Source organism: Physeter macrocephalus, chromosome 20, assembly GCF_002837175.3.
Source record: "Physeter macrocephalus isolate SW-GA chromosome 20, ASM283717v5, whole genome shotgun sequence".
Lineage (NCBI taxonomy): Eukaryota > Metazoa > Chordata > Mammalia > Artiodactyla > Physeteridae > Physeter > Physeter macrocephalus.
Window position 1 is genome coordinate 49,621,119 of NC_041233.1, and position 15,122 is coordinate 49,636,240.

Sequence of the window (15,122 nt, forward strand, 5' to 3'; positions counted from 1 at the left end):
TCTAGAGAGCCCTTATTAACTTTATCTCTATGTGATGTTTGCCATCATTCTATAAGTCTGGATTTGTAAGTCTTACATTTTAGACTTCTTTTCTATGTTAGTGCCTATAGTTGGAATAATTTGTCTATAAGTAAATGTCTGGCCCATTGGTTTTCAAGGTGTGGTCCCCAAACTATTAGTATCTTATTAGAAATGACAGTTCTTGGGCCCCACCTCAGACCCTCTGAATCAGCAACTCTGAGAAGGTGCTGCAAGTGAGGGGCATCAGGGGTGTGAAGGGAGGGACAGATGCCAGTTTTAAATAAAATGGTGAGGATAGGCCTCATTGAGAAGGTGAGATTTGAGCACAGAATTGCTGTCTCTGAGGGAATTAGCCATGCATAAATCTGGGGAAAGCGTGCCTGTTCCAGGTCAGGGGAGCAGCCAGTGCACACATCCTGAGTCAGGAGTTGGGAGGGCACCTGCAACTTGTCTGAGGAGCAGCAAGGGAGCCTGGGTAGTGGGCCAGGAGCTCAGAGATTGTGGACCTGATCTCTGAGCTGAGCAATTAGAGAACAGGTCTGTCATTAACTGAGATAAGGAAGACTAAAGATAGAGCAGGTTTGGGGGACAGGTAGATGGGGAGTTTGGGTTTGGACAAGTTGAGTCTGTTAATCATTTCAGAGAAGAGAGAAGTTGGCAGGTGAATATACAAGTCTGTGATTCAAGGGGAGAGGTCTGGCTGGGGTTAAATATCTGGTAGTCTTCAGCATGTAGACGGTATTTAAAACTGTGGGACTGGATGAGATCAGGTAAGGGTGTGAGTGCAGAGAGAAGAGTAGAGGACCAGGGATTGATCCCTGGAGCATTCCAACATTGAGAGGTCAGGGAGAGGAGGAAGAACCAGCAAAGGAAACTGAAAAGGCACAGTCAGTATAGGAGAGGGAAGATCCAAGTGTGTGGCTTGGAAGCCAAGCAAAGAAGAGGGAGTGATGGACTGTGTCTGATGTTGTAAGGTGAAGACTGAGTTGACAGTTGGATTTAGCAACTTGGAGGTCATCAGCCTTGATAAGAGCACTGTCAGTAGAGCTGTGAGGCAAAAACTTAAATGGATTGTTACAAGAGAGAAAGGGAGGAAGAAGAATTAGAAACAGTGAGTATAGACAACTTTTTCAAGTTTTGCCACAAATGGGAGTGGGAGCAGAGAAATGGGGTGGTAGCCGTTCAGAGAAGTACAGTCAAGAAGGTTTTTCTATTTTGCTCTGATATGGGAGAACTAATAGCATGTGTGAAGGGACTAATCCAAGAAAGAGCAAAAAGGTAATAATAGAGTTGGGGAGAGGGGGCATTGCTGAAGCAGTGTTCTTGGGTGGTTGAGAGGGAGTGAAATCTAATAGAAGAGACTGGCTTCATACAGGTCGTGTGTAGCAGCAGGTAGGAGGGCAGAGTAGACATGGGTGCAGATGCCATAGGTAGATGTGGTGGTCAGAGTCTGTGCAAGTTTGTGTCTCACTGAGAAGATGTTTATCAGCCAAGAGTAAGGACGGAAAAGGCGGGTGTAGGGGTTGGCGAGAGAAGAAAGTGTGTTGTCCAGGAAAATAAGAGAATAAATGGACTGGGAAGTGTAGTGTGAGTCCTGGCAACCTGAAAGGCGCACCTGGGTTGTAGTTACGAATTTGAAGGGGTGTGGTTGGGCTTTTCAGCCCATGGGTAGAAGGTGATGGAGAGCTGGATTGGACTGGTGGTGTGGTTACACCAAATGCTTTTGAGCAAGTGAGGGAGGGACAGGGGAGTCAAAGGTGCATGCAAGCTGTGGCTGTAATGACTGCTGTGGGGTAATCCCGAATGGACGGAGAGGGCAGCGAGAACATGACGTTGGTGAGGGGTGATGTCCCATGGGGACAGGAATGGAAATAGTTGATTCCTGAACCGTTTGTGCACAATAAGAAGAAATTCTTTCAGAGAATTTGGGAACGGGTATGTAGCAGATGAAGAAAAGAAAGCAATTACTAACGCCAAAGAAAGAAAAAAGTTGAAGGAGGGGATATCTTTAATCAGAGTACACTGTGAATATTTAGATAATCCTAACCATGTAAACACTCATTATTTTAAAAATGGCAGTAAGACTATTAGGAAGATGAGAGTTGGGAAAACGTATGTTGGGAGGAAAGGGGCATGGCAGGATGATATCAGAGAGCTAAACCTTTATCTCCCACAGAAGGAGGTCAGAAAAACCTAGACAGCAGAGAAAGAATGGCTTTGTTTTTTAATCTATCATCCGTCTATCTATCTATTATATAGAGAGAAATATGAAAGTAAATACTAGACGAAACAGCTTGGAATTTGAAAGCGGTTGCCCCTGGGGTTGTAGGAATCAGGAACAGAGAGAGCGGGGCATAAAAATGTTGTATTTTCATATAAGGTTATGGGGAAGTTTGATTTGTAAATTATACATGTGTATTACATTGATAAAACAAATATTAAGAAGAAGAGAAATAATACTTCTCTTAAACACTGCTACTATTAAATAGTCTGGGAAAACTTTGTGAAGGAGTTAGTAGGTTAAGTCCTGAAGAATCAGGTAACATCGGTTTGGTTGGAGAGTAGGAACTGGAAAAGAGTATTTGAGCCAGGATGAAGAGCATGAGGGAGGAAAACAGATTGGAAAAGGCAAGGCATTCTTGGGGATAATTGAGTAAGTCAGTTGGCTAGAGAAGAGTGACGAGAGAGCAGCCCCAGTTACAGTTTGTAGGTTGGACTCAAGTTATATAAACACTTGAAGCCAGGTGGTAGGAAGAAATTAGTTCTTGAGCAGGCTAATAATGATCAAATTAGTGCTTAAGGAAAATTCATTATGAGCATGTCAAGGTAAAGGGAAATATCTCTATGCTGTCCTCTAAATAGGGTGGTAATTGAAGGAACGGAAGGATGGGAAATGTGGGAAGACTGGGTGGGAGAAACATTGAGAAGCAGCTGTCTGGGGCTTGGTGAATAAATATGTGAAGCAGGAGAGACAGGTAGGTTAAAATAATGCTTGCATTTTGAGCCTATTTGGGAATGATATGGTATCATTTCTAAATTTAATTTTTAAAAAGTAAGACAGAGGTATTCAGTATTTTGTTGAAGGAGAATAGATAAGATAGTCTTGACATAATATGAACAAAAGGAGGTGCTTGGGATATTCAACATCTGTTGGAAGTATGGAACGTGAGCTCAGCAGAGAGATGCAGTGTGTGTGTGTGTGTATATATATATGTTATCTGCCTATATGTTAGTTTTGAAGTCACAAAAGTGGATGAGATCTTCAAGGAAGGCAGCCTGTAGAAAAGGTCAAAGGGTGCAGAGAGCCGAGCAAAGGAGAATACTCAGATGTAGAGGTAGTTGGAAAAAGAAAAATATCTTGGGGACAAAGGGAGTTGATAGAAAAAAAGAGAAACCAGGAAAGGACATTTTCAAGGAGGCAGCATCAGGCAGCACTGATAAACTGCTGCAGAGCAATGAGGAGAAAAATGACTTTAAAAGTAATTAAGATTTTTTAAATTTTAGCTCTCAAAAAAATTTAAAATCTATTCATTATGGAAGTTATGGATGATTTGAGGAGTTCAGTAGAGTAAAAGAAGCAAAAATATGTGACAGAAATGTCAACTGTGATTTCATAGTTTTTCTAGTTGGAAGAAGAGGTTGCCTATCTGCTAACAGCTTGAAAAGACAATAGGTTAAGCCAAGGTTTGGGGGGTTTTTAGATGTGTATCGTGTTTTCAGTTGGAGAAGAGTAATGCAGCGGAGCAGGGTGAAGGAGATGAGTAGAAAGGGTGTTTTAGGAGCAAGAGGACAAGATGAAGAAATGAAAGCTGTGGAAAGGAAGAGTTATGCTCAGATACAGCAGGAAAAGGAGACGAGAAAAATGTCGAGATAAATATTTACGTTTTTTATCTAGGAAAAATGGTCTAAATTTCTCAGAAGAGAAGACTGGAGATTATTTCTTTCATGGGAAAGAGCCGGAGTTGTGGTAGAGATTTTGAAAGCAATAGCTGGCTGCATCAGCTATTGCTGTATAACAGACCACCCCTAAATTTCATGCTGAACACAACAGTAAAAGCATTTATTATTCCTCACAGTTCTGTTTGGTTCACAGATACAGGTGGGTCTGCTGGTTTTGGCTGGGCTCGCTCAGGTGACTGCAGTCAGAGGCTGGTCAGTTGCTGCTCTGCTGATCCTGGCCTGGGTTCTGTCCTGTTGGGTTGGGCTGTCCATGACCTAGTGTGAGATGGCCTCAGCAGGGCAGCTTGGCTCCTTGGACATAGTGTCACGTCCTCCAGACTTGTTCTAATGGTGGCAGGATTCCAAGAAAGCACACCAAAGCATGTGATATGCCTCATAAGGCTTGCGCTCAGAGCTAAGGAGTATCACTTGGGCCACATCCTTTTGGCCCGAGCACGTTTCAGGGCTGGCCCATATTCTCAGAGTGGAGAAATAGACTCCATCCCTTTATCAAAGTCCTGTTCAGAGGGGCAAGATTGTAGAGAGAGCTGGGGACAGGACCATTTTTGTAATCTGTATGCCACTGGGACAGGCTAGAAATAGGTGTGCTCCACTCGCAGAGCAGTTGGGTGTGGTACTTGTGCCAAAACTGTGTATGTTCTATATTTTGTAGTATATGTGAGATGCAGATCTTAAAATGGTTTACCTATTGGATTTTGATGTCTTCATTGTTTCTATATTCTCTTTTTTCCTCTTTGGAAGGTTGGATAACACATTAGAGGAAATTATATTTAAGTTGGTCCCTGGACTACGAGAACGTAAGTTGCTCTTTGGGTTCTTGCAGAGTTTTGTGTTTTGTGAAATCACCATTCCTGTTAAAGACTTCATGATTGTGTTTCTATTACTTTTATAATTTTTTTCTTTTAAATTAGAAGAACTTGAGCGTGAGTCTGAATTTTGGAAGAAAAACAAGCCTCAAGAAAATGGACAAGGTGATTTTTTTTTTTACTTCTATATCTGATGGAATCTCTCAAATTGGTCAGCTTTTTGTAGCTGTGGTGAACTAATCTCTCTCAAGCTTAAGTTTCTCCTGTACAAGGGGTACAATTCATGTACCCCTTTATATTCTGAACCTTTCTCTGATTATGAACTTTTTATATAGAATCATGAGATTTTATATAAATGCATGTAAATCTGGAGTCAGTCCAGTTGAAGGTAATTGGAAATAGAGGAAATTGGGAAGAGAAAAAGGAGATAAAGCAGAAAAGTGACCGCCGATGATAGCAATATTAGCTGGAGAGCTAAAGGAGACTGAAGTAAGAAATAGCCATAGCCTGCAACTAAACAGTGAGGCATTTGCTGTTTTATTTTATTTTGTATGTTTAATAGGAGAGGGAACTGGGATGTAGCTGAGGGCCAGATCAGAGGATCTTGCTATGCTCTGATAATCTGGAATGAACTTTTCATAGGTAGAGCTCAGATGATACAAATTTATATATCCTAAAATTTGAAAAATATTTCTAGACACTTAGGGGAATTTTCCCCATCACCTATGCTAAGTGACCAAATTTCCCTTTTGGGTCCCAGGAGACTCAGAAATCAGTAATTTTTAATAATTAAGGAAAGTGGCAAACATTACTGGGCAGAGTAATGTTTTTAGTATGTATATAATTCACACAAAAGAAAAAAAAGTACAAGATATCTGAAATTATAAGGAAGTAGTATCCTTTCCTATTGACATTAAATATGAGATTTGTTTCAAGATGGCCTAAAAATACCATTGAAATCTTTAAAGGATGTATGTCTGTTTTTATAGGCTCACTTGTGAGCTCAGTCTTGCATCCCTAAGATTCACAGGATTGTCAATTACATATCATTAAAATGGCTTTCTCTCTTCATATGTAAAATGGGGATCAGAGTTTTTTTAGTTCAACTTAATAACTGTGCAGGGCTGGCTTCCTATAGCAGGGGAGGTTTGAGAATAGTTTTGAATGATTGGAATAAGGTAGCAAGGGATTATTTTTAATCTATTATCAAAACACTGAAATGGGCAAAGAAGCCAAGCCTGGCAAAAAACGACTTAACTAAAGGCTTGTTTTACCCAAGTGTAAATTGCAATTTAGACAGTAGTGCTATACTAAAAATATAGGTAAAATTGACTGAATGTTCCAATTTTTGACTACTTTTTCAAGAGGACAGGAGCCAGGGCTTGTCATCAGAAGCTATGTGGTCAGGTTCGTCCATGACTGTGTGTCTTACAGATTGACTAGTGAAGGACTGTAGCCTACTTTGTGTTTATCTCCCTTTTCCCATATTTCTGCCTTTTTAAAGTATCCTATCATATTTGGTCTTTAGTTTGGGTGAAGAATTGGGACCTTTTCTTGGAGCTGGATCTTGGTTCATAGAAGGCAGCTCCTGTCTATGTGGGTTCCATATAAAAAGGCAGAAGAGAGAACGCACCTGCCCTGTATGATACATCTGTAATGCTTTTACTACAGTCAGTAAAGAGGAGCTAAGTGGTCTTTTTTTCCCCTGGCATTTTCTATACTGTACTGCTTGGCTGACTAATTCTTTCAAGTTTCAGCTTACAGACATTTTATCTGGAAATCTCCCCTGAATCTCTGCTTCACCCCAGAGTTTGGGTTTATTAACTGTGTTATATGTGCCCACCTGGTCTATCTTACCTCTTATATCAAAGTCCTAATCGACTTCGCCATCTGTTTTCTTTACTTGCCTGTACCACCTTCTAAATACTCTGACACGATGAGGGTGAGGATGATAACACTACTACAGTTTCAATATTGCTTCCTCAGGCTTAGTCTTAACAGAGTTAAAGGCACTCAGTAAATGAATGAATCAACAAATATAGTTGCATTATATGTAGCCTTCTGGTATTTCATAGGTTTAATACATTTGTTTATAATATGCTACTCAATGTTAAATAGTTACATACATGTTAAAAAAGCTAATTCATTCTACTTATTTCACTAGCTAATTTTATGAATATCTAATTGAAATTTTGAGAACTTAGAGAATATTTTAGTTTGAAAAGAGTACTTGGTTTTAAGTTTTGAATATATATAGAATTTGGAAGTATTTTTATATCTTATCAATTTCTAAGTGGTCTCATCACTAATGGCAGTCATTTTTGTGACCAAATATAGCTAGTCCTGAGTCTTTCATTTGGATGTCCCAGTGAGCCTAGAAGTCGTAAGCTATGTTCATAAGTCACTGATGGTTTTTTTAAAAATAATTCCATTGTTGAGTGGTTGGGACATTTAAAGGTACTAAAAATTTCAGTTATTCTTCATCAAAAACTTAAGAAATGTTTTTTAAAGTTTATTTTTGTTTTCATGGATAGTATATTGTTGCTTAACTATAAAATCAACTGAGTTAACTTAGCTTTATTTAAATTATACAGATGATACTTCAAAAGTTGACAAACCTAAAGTAGATGAAGAAGGTGATGAAAATCAAGATGATAAAGACTATCACAGAAGTGACCCACAAATTGCTATATGTCTAGATTGTTTACGGAATAATGGACAATCAGGGGACAATGTAGTAAAGGTGAGTGGACAAGTACAGTTGTTTTTTTCATAATCATTTTATAGTAAACCTTTCATAACTTGTTGATGCAGTTTCCTACTGTTTCAGAATGTTTGCTTTCAAATTTTTTATTAACATAAACAAATAGAATGTCATTCTACGACAGTCTCTTACCTGCAAGTAACCAAGCAGTTGCTTACTTCAAGGCTCCTGATTTCTAAACCTCACAACTGAACCGTCCTGGGTCACTGCCACCACCTAGTGGCCAATGAGGCGAATCACGCCTGTATTTCTCTTTCAACCTCCTTTTATACCTTTGTTGGGAATTCATATACACTGTTCTTCCCTTTTTAAGTATAGTCACCAACTCAGACTCAGATTATTTCATGTTGGGAAGCATCTTCAAGTTTTTATCATCTGCTTCTGATTTCCTCTTTTGTTTCTCTGTTTTTATTTGCAATTCAAAAAAGCTGTCCATGTCATGACTAATACATTTTATGAACAGCATAATTGGTTTTGATGGATGTCATAAAGTACCTGTGAACTTTTCCTTTACTTCCTCTGTGTGATCTGTAGGCCAGTGAGTTGAATTTTTTACTAATACATTTCATGAAATTTTCCTGTTAGGAAGTTAAAAACAAAATTTTTCAACTCTGATTAAGTTTTCCCAGCATCTTGCAAAAAGAAATATGTATTAGCATAGTGATTCAATGAATATTTATCCACTATGTGGATATTAGTCAGTGAAGATGTAAATAAGTTTTTTCACTCAAGGACTTTTGGTTGGGTCTTACACAAACAGTTATAATACAATAAGATAATTGATTTAGTTAAGACAGGTTGGTTGGACAAGGCATGTAATAGAGTACAGCAGTATTTAGAGAAGTGGCCACTGTACCTATTTATCTTTCCAGACTTCTCTATTGACTTTTATGCTCTGGTGCAACACCCTTTCCTTTTTGTCAGTCTTTTCATCAATTTTTAATAACTTTACATTTCTCTCTTATTCCCAGTAATTTCTGTAATCCTCTTTTGGGGATGTTTTTCTTAATAGAGATTATGATCATCCTTTAGCTCTCTAGTACATGAGTTATTATCTTGTAGTGAAACTTAAGTCAATAGAAAGGTGGAATATCTTCATAAATAAATGTGAAGTCTCCTTCTCTGCAGGATTTCTAGTATGAAAGTTATAAAACATTGCATTTTAGAAATTCATCTGAAAAATTAACTACCCCCTGCCTTGATATTCTTTTTGGCATCTTGGCCGCTTTGCCATTCCAGTTGACTTTTTATCTTTTCACTCTTTCCTTTATAGACTTTTCTCCATCCTTGTGCCTTCATTCTTAAAACAACTTTTACAGCCTACATGACATATACTGTGCTACCCCAATTCTCACCTTTTCTCTCTGGCCACTCCTATACTGTCTCCACTGACTCTACTTCTTCCTGTCTTCTGCTTTATGTATGTGAGTATAGCTAATACCTAGTCCTCCACTCAATTATTCTTTCTGTACAGTCATCCTAGGAGGTCACTTCTATTTTTTGTGTTTTCAGCTATTCAAAGAACTTTTAAATCCCCCTTTCCAAACCTGCCATCTCTCCCAAGTTGAAGTATTATATCTCTTAACTACTTTCAGTATCCTAGTTGGGAGTTTCACTAAAATTCGTTATACTGTACTTCCACCTAACTTTACTGCAAACATGCTGTTTCAATTATCACTACCATCTTTTTTTTTTCTTAAGTTTTATTTTTATTTAACACCTTTATTGGAGTATAATTGCTTTACAATGGTGTGTTAGTTTCTGCTGTATAACAAAGTGAATCAACTATGCGTATACGTATATCCCCATATCCCCTCCCTATCCCACCCCTCTAGGTGGTCACAAAGCACCAAGCTGATCTCCCTGTGCTATGCAACTGCTTCCCACTAGCTAGCTATTTTACATTTGGTTCACTACTATCTTTCAACCAATCAATCATCATAGAAATTCAAAACCTTGGACGTTTTTGACCTTCTACCCTTCCCATTCAACCAGTCATAAGTCCTGCAAAATTCCCCTCAGTCCACTGCTGCTCACCTTATCTAGATTTTTGAAAGTAGTCTGAACTGTTTCCTGTATCCTTAATTTATTTTATTATCCAGGGCTGAGGCTTCAGCCTGAGTATGTGCAAGCACTCATGGCCACTATCAGGGTGAAGTAGTAAGTACTTTGGGCACTGTGGGCCATATGGGCTTTGTTGCAACTACTCAGCTTGCTTATTTTAGCACTAAAGCAGCCATAGATGATAGTGAACAAACTGGCTTGGCTGTGTTCCAATTAAACTTTACTTACGAAAATAGATAGCCAGATTTGGCTTGAGGGCCATGGCCATAGCTTGCCACATTCTAGAATCAAGTATTAACTCCTTGTGTTAGCATTCAAGCTCTTTCACTAACCCCTATCTTGATGAGTTTATCTCCCATCAGTGAATCTGTCTCTCAAGACATATGATTATTGTCATTTATTTGTAAATACCAACATAAAAGTTGGCACCCATATTTGACAAAGGATTTGCATCCAGAATATGTAAAGGCTTGTATTAAGAATATTTAAAACCCTCTAAAACTTTGAATAATCCTTCCTTTTTGGCATGTTCTTCCCTCTTCTCACCACTGTCCTAGACTTCTGTCAAGACCCAAGAGACCTCTATTTTTTGTGACATTTTTTCCACCTTAGTGAATCCCTTCTGAAATTCTGTAAGACTTGCATTTATTTATTAAATCAGCATTTATTGTGTTCCTAAAGGTACCAGGCACTGATACTGTCTTTTATCTTTTTTGGTGTGTGTTTTGTCCTTAAAACTGGATTATATACCGCTTAAAGACAGAGAAATTATGCCTGCATTCTCAAATGTGGTGGTGTAGTAGTTGCATGTATGGTTTATATGGTATACCTACTTCAGTTCAAAAGTCAAGAGCAAGAAGGTAATGAAAATAGTAGAGTAAGGACCGCCAAAAATTTGCTCCTCCATAAAAGCAGTGAAAAAACTGGCAAAAACTTTCAGAGTCAACTAGTAGGCCCTAAACTGTCACCTTTGGCTGACCTTGAGGCTCTGCACAAGCAGGAAGTGAAGACTTAGGCAGAGTTGTCAACAACCTGGTTGAGTGTTGGAGGTGTGCCCGAAAACTCATACAGAGTCCCTCAGCAAAGACCAGGAGACTTAACTGGGTCCAGGTGTATAAGGAAATCTCTGTTCAGTTGTTAGCTGACCACTAGGTAGAAACTTCAGTGGCCACATAAAGAATACAGGCTTTACAGAATTTGTTTAGGAAAGTTGTTAAACAGTGAGAAACAAGAAAAAGCCACAACAGCAGTCCCTGAGGAGCAGGCAGGAATTTGATTTCCAGTGTTACCACATTATTTTAAATGTTCAGTTTTCAACAAAATATTATGAGACAGATAGAAACAAGAAAGTGTAGCCCATATATAGGAAAAGAAGCAGTCAATAGAAAATGTCCCTGAAGATGCCCAGACACTGAACTTGACTAAATATACATTTTAAAATCATCCATTTAAAATATGTGCAAAGACTACAGTAATCAAAACAGTATGGTACTGGCACAAAAACAGAAATATAGATCAATGGAACAAGATAGAAGTCCAGAGATAAACCCACATACCTAGGGTCAACTAATCTGTGACAAAGGAGGCAAGATATACAATGGAGAAAAGACAGTCTCTTCAATAAGTGGTGCTGGGAAAACTGGACAGCTACATATAAATGAATGAAATTAGAACACTCCCTAACACCATACACAAAAATAAACTCAAAATGGATTAAAGACCTAAATGTAAGGCCAAATACTATAAAACTCTTAGAGGAAAACATAGGCAGAACACTGACATAAATCACAGCAATATCTTTTTTGATTCACCTCCTAGAGTAATGAAAATAAAAACAAAAATAAACAAATGGGACCTAATGAAACTTAAAAGCTTTTGCACAGCAAAGGAGACCATAAACAAAACAAAAAGACAACCCACAGAATGGGAGAAAATATTTGCAGCTGAAGCAACTGACAACAGATTAATCTCCAAGATACACAGATGGCTCATGCAGCTCAATATCAAAAAAAAATGACCCAATCAAAAAATGGGTGGAAGATCTAAATAGACATTTCTCCAAAAAAGACACACAGATGGCCAAAAGGCACCTGAAAAGATGATCAACATCACTAATTATTAGAGAAATGCAAATCAAAACTACAATGAGGTATCACCTCACACCTGTCAGAATGGCCATCATCAAAAAATCTACAAACAATAAATGCTAGAGAGGGTGTGGAGAAAAGGGAACTCTCTTGCACTGTTGGTGGGGATGTGAATTGGTACATATATCTGGAGAGTACTATAATTTGAAAAGATACATGCACCCTCTTGTTCATCACAGCCCTATTTACAATAGCCAAGACATCAAAGCAAATTAAATGCCCATCAACAGAGGAATGGAAAGAAGATGTGGTACGTATATACAATGGAATATTACTCAGCCATAAAAAAAGCACAAAATAATGCCATTTGCAGCAACATGGATGGACCTAGAGATTATCATGCTAAGTGAAGTAAGCCAGAGAAAGACAAATATCATATGATATCACTTATATGTGGAATCTAAAAAAATGGTACAAATGAACTTATTTAGAAAACAGAACTAGAGTCACAGATGTAAAAAACAAACTTATGGTTACCAAAGGTGAATGGAGGGGGAGCAGATAAATTAGGAAATTAGGATTAACAAATACACATTAATATATATAAAATAGATAGCTAATAAGAACCTACTGGATAGCTTAAAGAATGGATATATGTATTTGTATAACTGATTCACTTTGCTGTACAGCTGAAACTAACAACACTGTAAATCAACTATACTCCAATAAAAAAAATTTTTTTTAATGTGCAAAGAACTAAAAGAAATTATACCTAAACATCTACATGAAAGTACAAGAACAATCTCACCAACTAGAGAATATTAATTAAAAGATAGAAATTATTTTTTAAAATGTTCTGGAGTTGGGCCTCCCTGGTGGCGCAGTGGTTGAGAGTCCGCCTGCCGATGCAGGGGACACGGGTTCGTGCCCCGGTTCGGGAAGATCCCACATGCCACGGAGCGGCTAGGCCCACAAGCCATGGCCGCTGAGCCTGCACGTCCAGAGCCTGTGCTCCGCCACGGGAGAGGCCACAACAGTGAGAGGCCCGCGTACGGCAAAAGAACAAACAAAAAAATGTTCTGGAGTTGAAAAGTGCGATAACTGAAATGAAAAATTAACTGAAGAGGTTCAGTGGCAGATTTGAGTCATAGGAAATGAACCCCAAAACTTGAAGATAGACCGAGATTACTCAGTTTGAGGAACAGAAAGAAAAATAATGAAGAAAAATGAGCGGATACTCAGAGACCTGTAGGATAGCATCAGACTTACCAACATACACATAATGGAAGTCCCCAAAGAAGAAGAGAAAAGGACAGAAAGTATATTTGAAGCTTTTGGCCAAAAACTTCCCAAATTTGATGAAAAACATTAAACATCCCAGAAGCTCAACAAACTCCAGCTATAATAAACTCAAAGAAATTCATAGCTAGACTCCTCATAATCAAACTGTTAAAAGACAGAAAATTTTGAAAGCAACAATAAAGAAGTGACTCATCAGTTACAAGGGATGTTCAATAAGGTTAGTAGCTGATTTCTCATCAGAAGCTATAAAGGCCAGAAGGCAGTAGGATGACGTATGCAAAGTGCTGAAAGAAAAAAACCTGTCAACCAAGAATTCTATGTCCATCAAAAATTTATATCCTTCAAAAAGGAAGGAGAATTTAAAATACTGCCAGGTAAACAAAAACTAAGAGACTGTGTCACTACCAGACCTTCTCTGCAAATAACGAATGGCATCCTTCAGGCTTAAACAAAAGGACACTTAGACAGTACTCAAATCCACATTAATAAATAGAGACCACTAGTAAAGGTAACTGTACAGGTAAATATAAAAGGCAAAAGTAAAGTATGTTTTGTGTGTAAACGCAGTGGTTGAGAGTCCGCCTGCCGATGCAGGGGACACGGGTTCGTGCCCCGGTTCGGGAAGATCCCACATGCCACGGAGCGGCTAGGCCCACAAGCCATGGCCGCTGAGCCTGCACGTCCAGAGCCTGTGCTCCGCCACGGGAGAGGCCACAACAGTGAGAGGCCCGCGTACGGCAAAAGAACAAACAAAAAAATGTTCTGGAGTTGAAAAGTGCGATAACTGAAATGAAAAATTAACTGAAGAGGTTCAGTGGCAGATTTGAGTCATAGGAAATGAACCCCAAAACTTGAAGATAGACCGAGATTACTCAGTTTGAGGAACAGAAAGAAAAATAATGAAGAAAAATGAGCGGATACTCAGAGACCTGTAGGATAGCATCAGACTTACCAACATACACATAATGGAAGTCCCCAAAGAAGAAGAGAAAAGGACAGAAAGTATATTTGAAGCTTTTGGCCAAAAACTTCCCAAATTTGATGAAAAACATTAAACATCCCAGAAGCTCAACAAACTCCAGCTATAATAAACTCAAAGAAATTCATAGCTAGACTCCTCATAATCAAACTGTTAAAAGACAGAAAATTTTGAAAGCAACAATAAAGAAGTGACTCATCAGTTACAAGGGATGTTCAATAAGGTTAGTAGCTGATTTCTCATCAGAAGCTATAAAGGCCAGAAGGCAGTAGGATGACGTATGCAAAGTGCTGAAAGAAAAAAACCTGTCAACCAAGAATTCTATGTCCATCAAAAATTTATATCCTTCAAAAAGGAAGGAGAATTTAAAATACTGCCAGGTAAACAAAAACTAAGAGACTGTGTCACTACCAGACCTTCTCTGCAAATAACGAATGGCATCCTTCAGGCTTAAACAAAAGGACACTTAGACAGTACTCAAATCCACATTAATAAATAGAGACCACTAGTAAAGGTAACTGTACAGGTAAATATAAAAGGCAAAAGTAAAGTATGTTTTGTGTGTAAACTTTTTTTCTCCTATCTGATTTAAAAGATGACTTGCATAAAGCAGTAACCCTAAATTTATGTTAATGGGCACACTAAGTATAAAGATGTAATTTGAGACAGTAACAGCGGGGGGGTGGGGGAAGCAGCTACATAGGAGCAAATTTTTCTATGCTATTGGAATTAAGATAGTATTATTCCAAAGTAGACTGTTATAAATTTAGATGTCAATTGTAATCTTCAGGGAAATCACAAAGAAAATCACTTGAAAATACATAGTAAAAGAAATGACAAGGCAGTTAAAGAGGCATTTTGTAGTGTATCATTTCAACACAAAATAAAACAGTAATTGAGAAACAGAGGAACAAAAAGGCCTCAGATACAACAGAAAACAAATTTTTTAAATGGCAGATATAAATCCTACCCTAACAGTAATTATCTTGAAATGGATTAAACTCTCCAGTTAAAGGCAAGTATTGGCAGACTGCATTAAAAATACATGATACAACTCTATGTTGTCTGCAAGAGCCATAGCTTAGATTCAAAGACACAAATGGGTTGAAAGTAGGGGAATGGAAAAAGAAATACCGTGC

General features: G+C 38.3%; 1 protein-coding gene across 12 annotated transcripts in view; it reads left to right on the plus strand.

Annotated features, from left to right (window-relative positions):
• PCGF5 (polycomb group ring finger 5) overlaps window positions 1–15,122 on the plus strand; it is a 117,795-nt gene that overhangs the window by 71,941 nt on the left and 30,732 nt on the right. For 7 of the 12 annotated variants that reach the window (XM_055081168.1, XM_055081169.1, XM_055081170.1 and 4 more), the window contains 4 exons: window positions 4,723–4,778; window positions 4,893–4,952; window positions 7,382–7,530; window positions 8,825–8,971. In XM_055081168.1, coding sequence (XP_054937143.1) covers window positions 4,723–4,778; window positions 4,893–4,952; window positions 7,382–7,530; window positions 8,825–8,971 — 412 coding nt within the window. Of the gene's footprint in view, window positions 1–4,722; window positions 4,779–4,892; window positions 4,953–7,381; window positions 7,531–8,824; window positions 8,976–15,122 lie in introns of all 12 variants that reach the window. The other 5 variants (XM_028481351.2, XM_028481350.2, XM_055081173.1 and 2 more) reach the window with 4 other exon arrangements.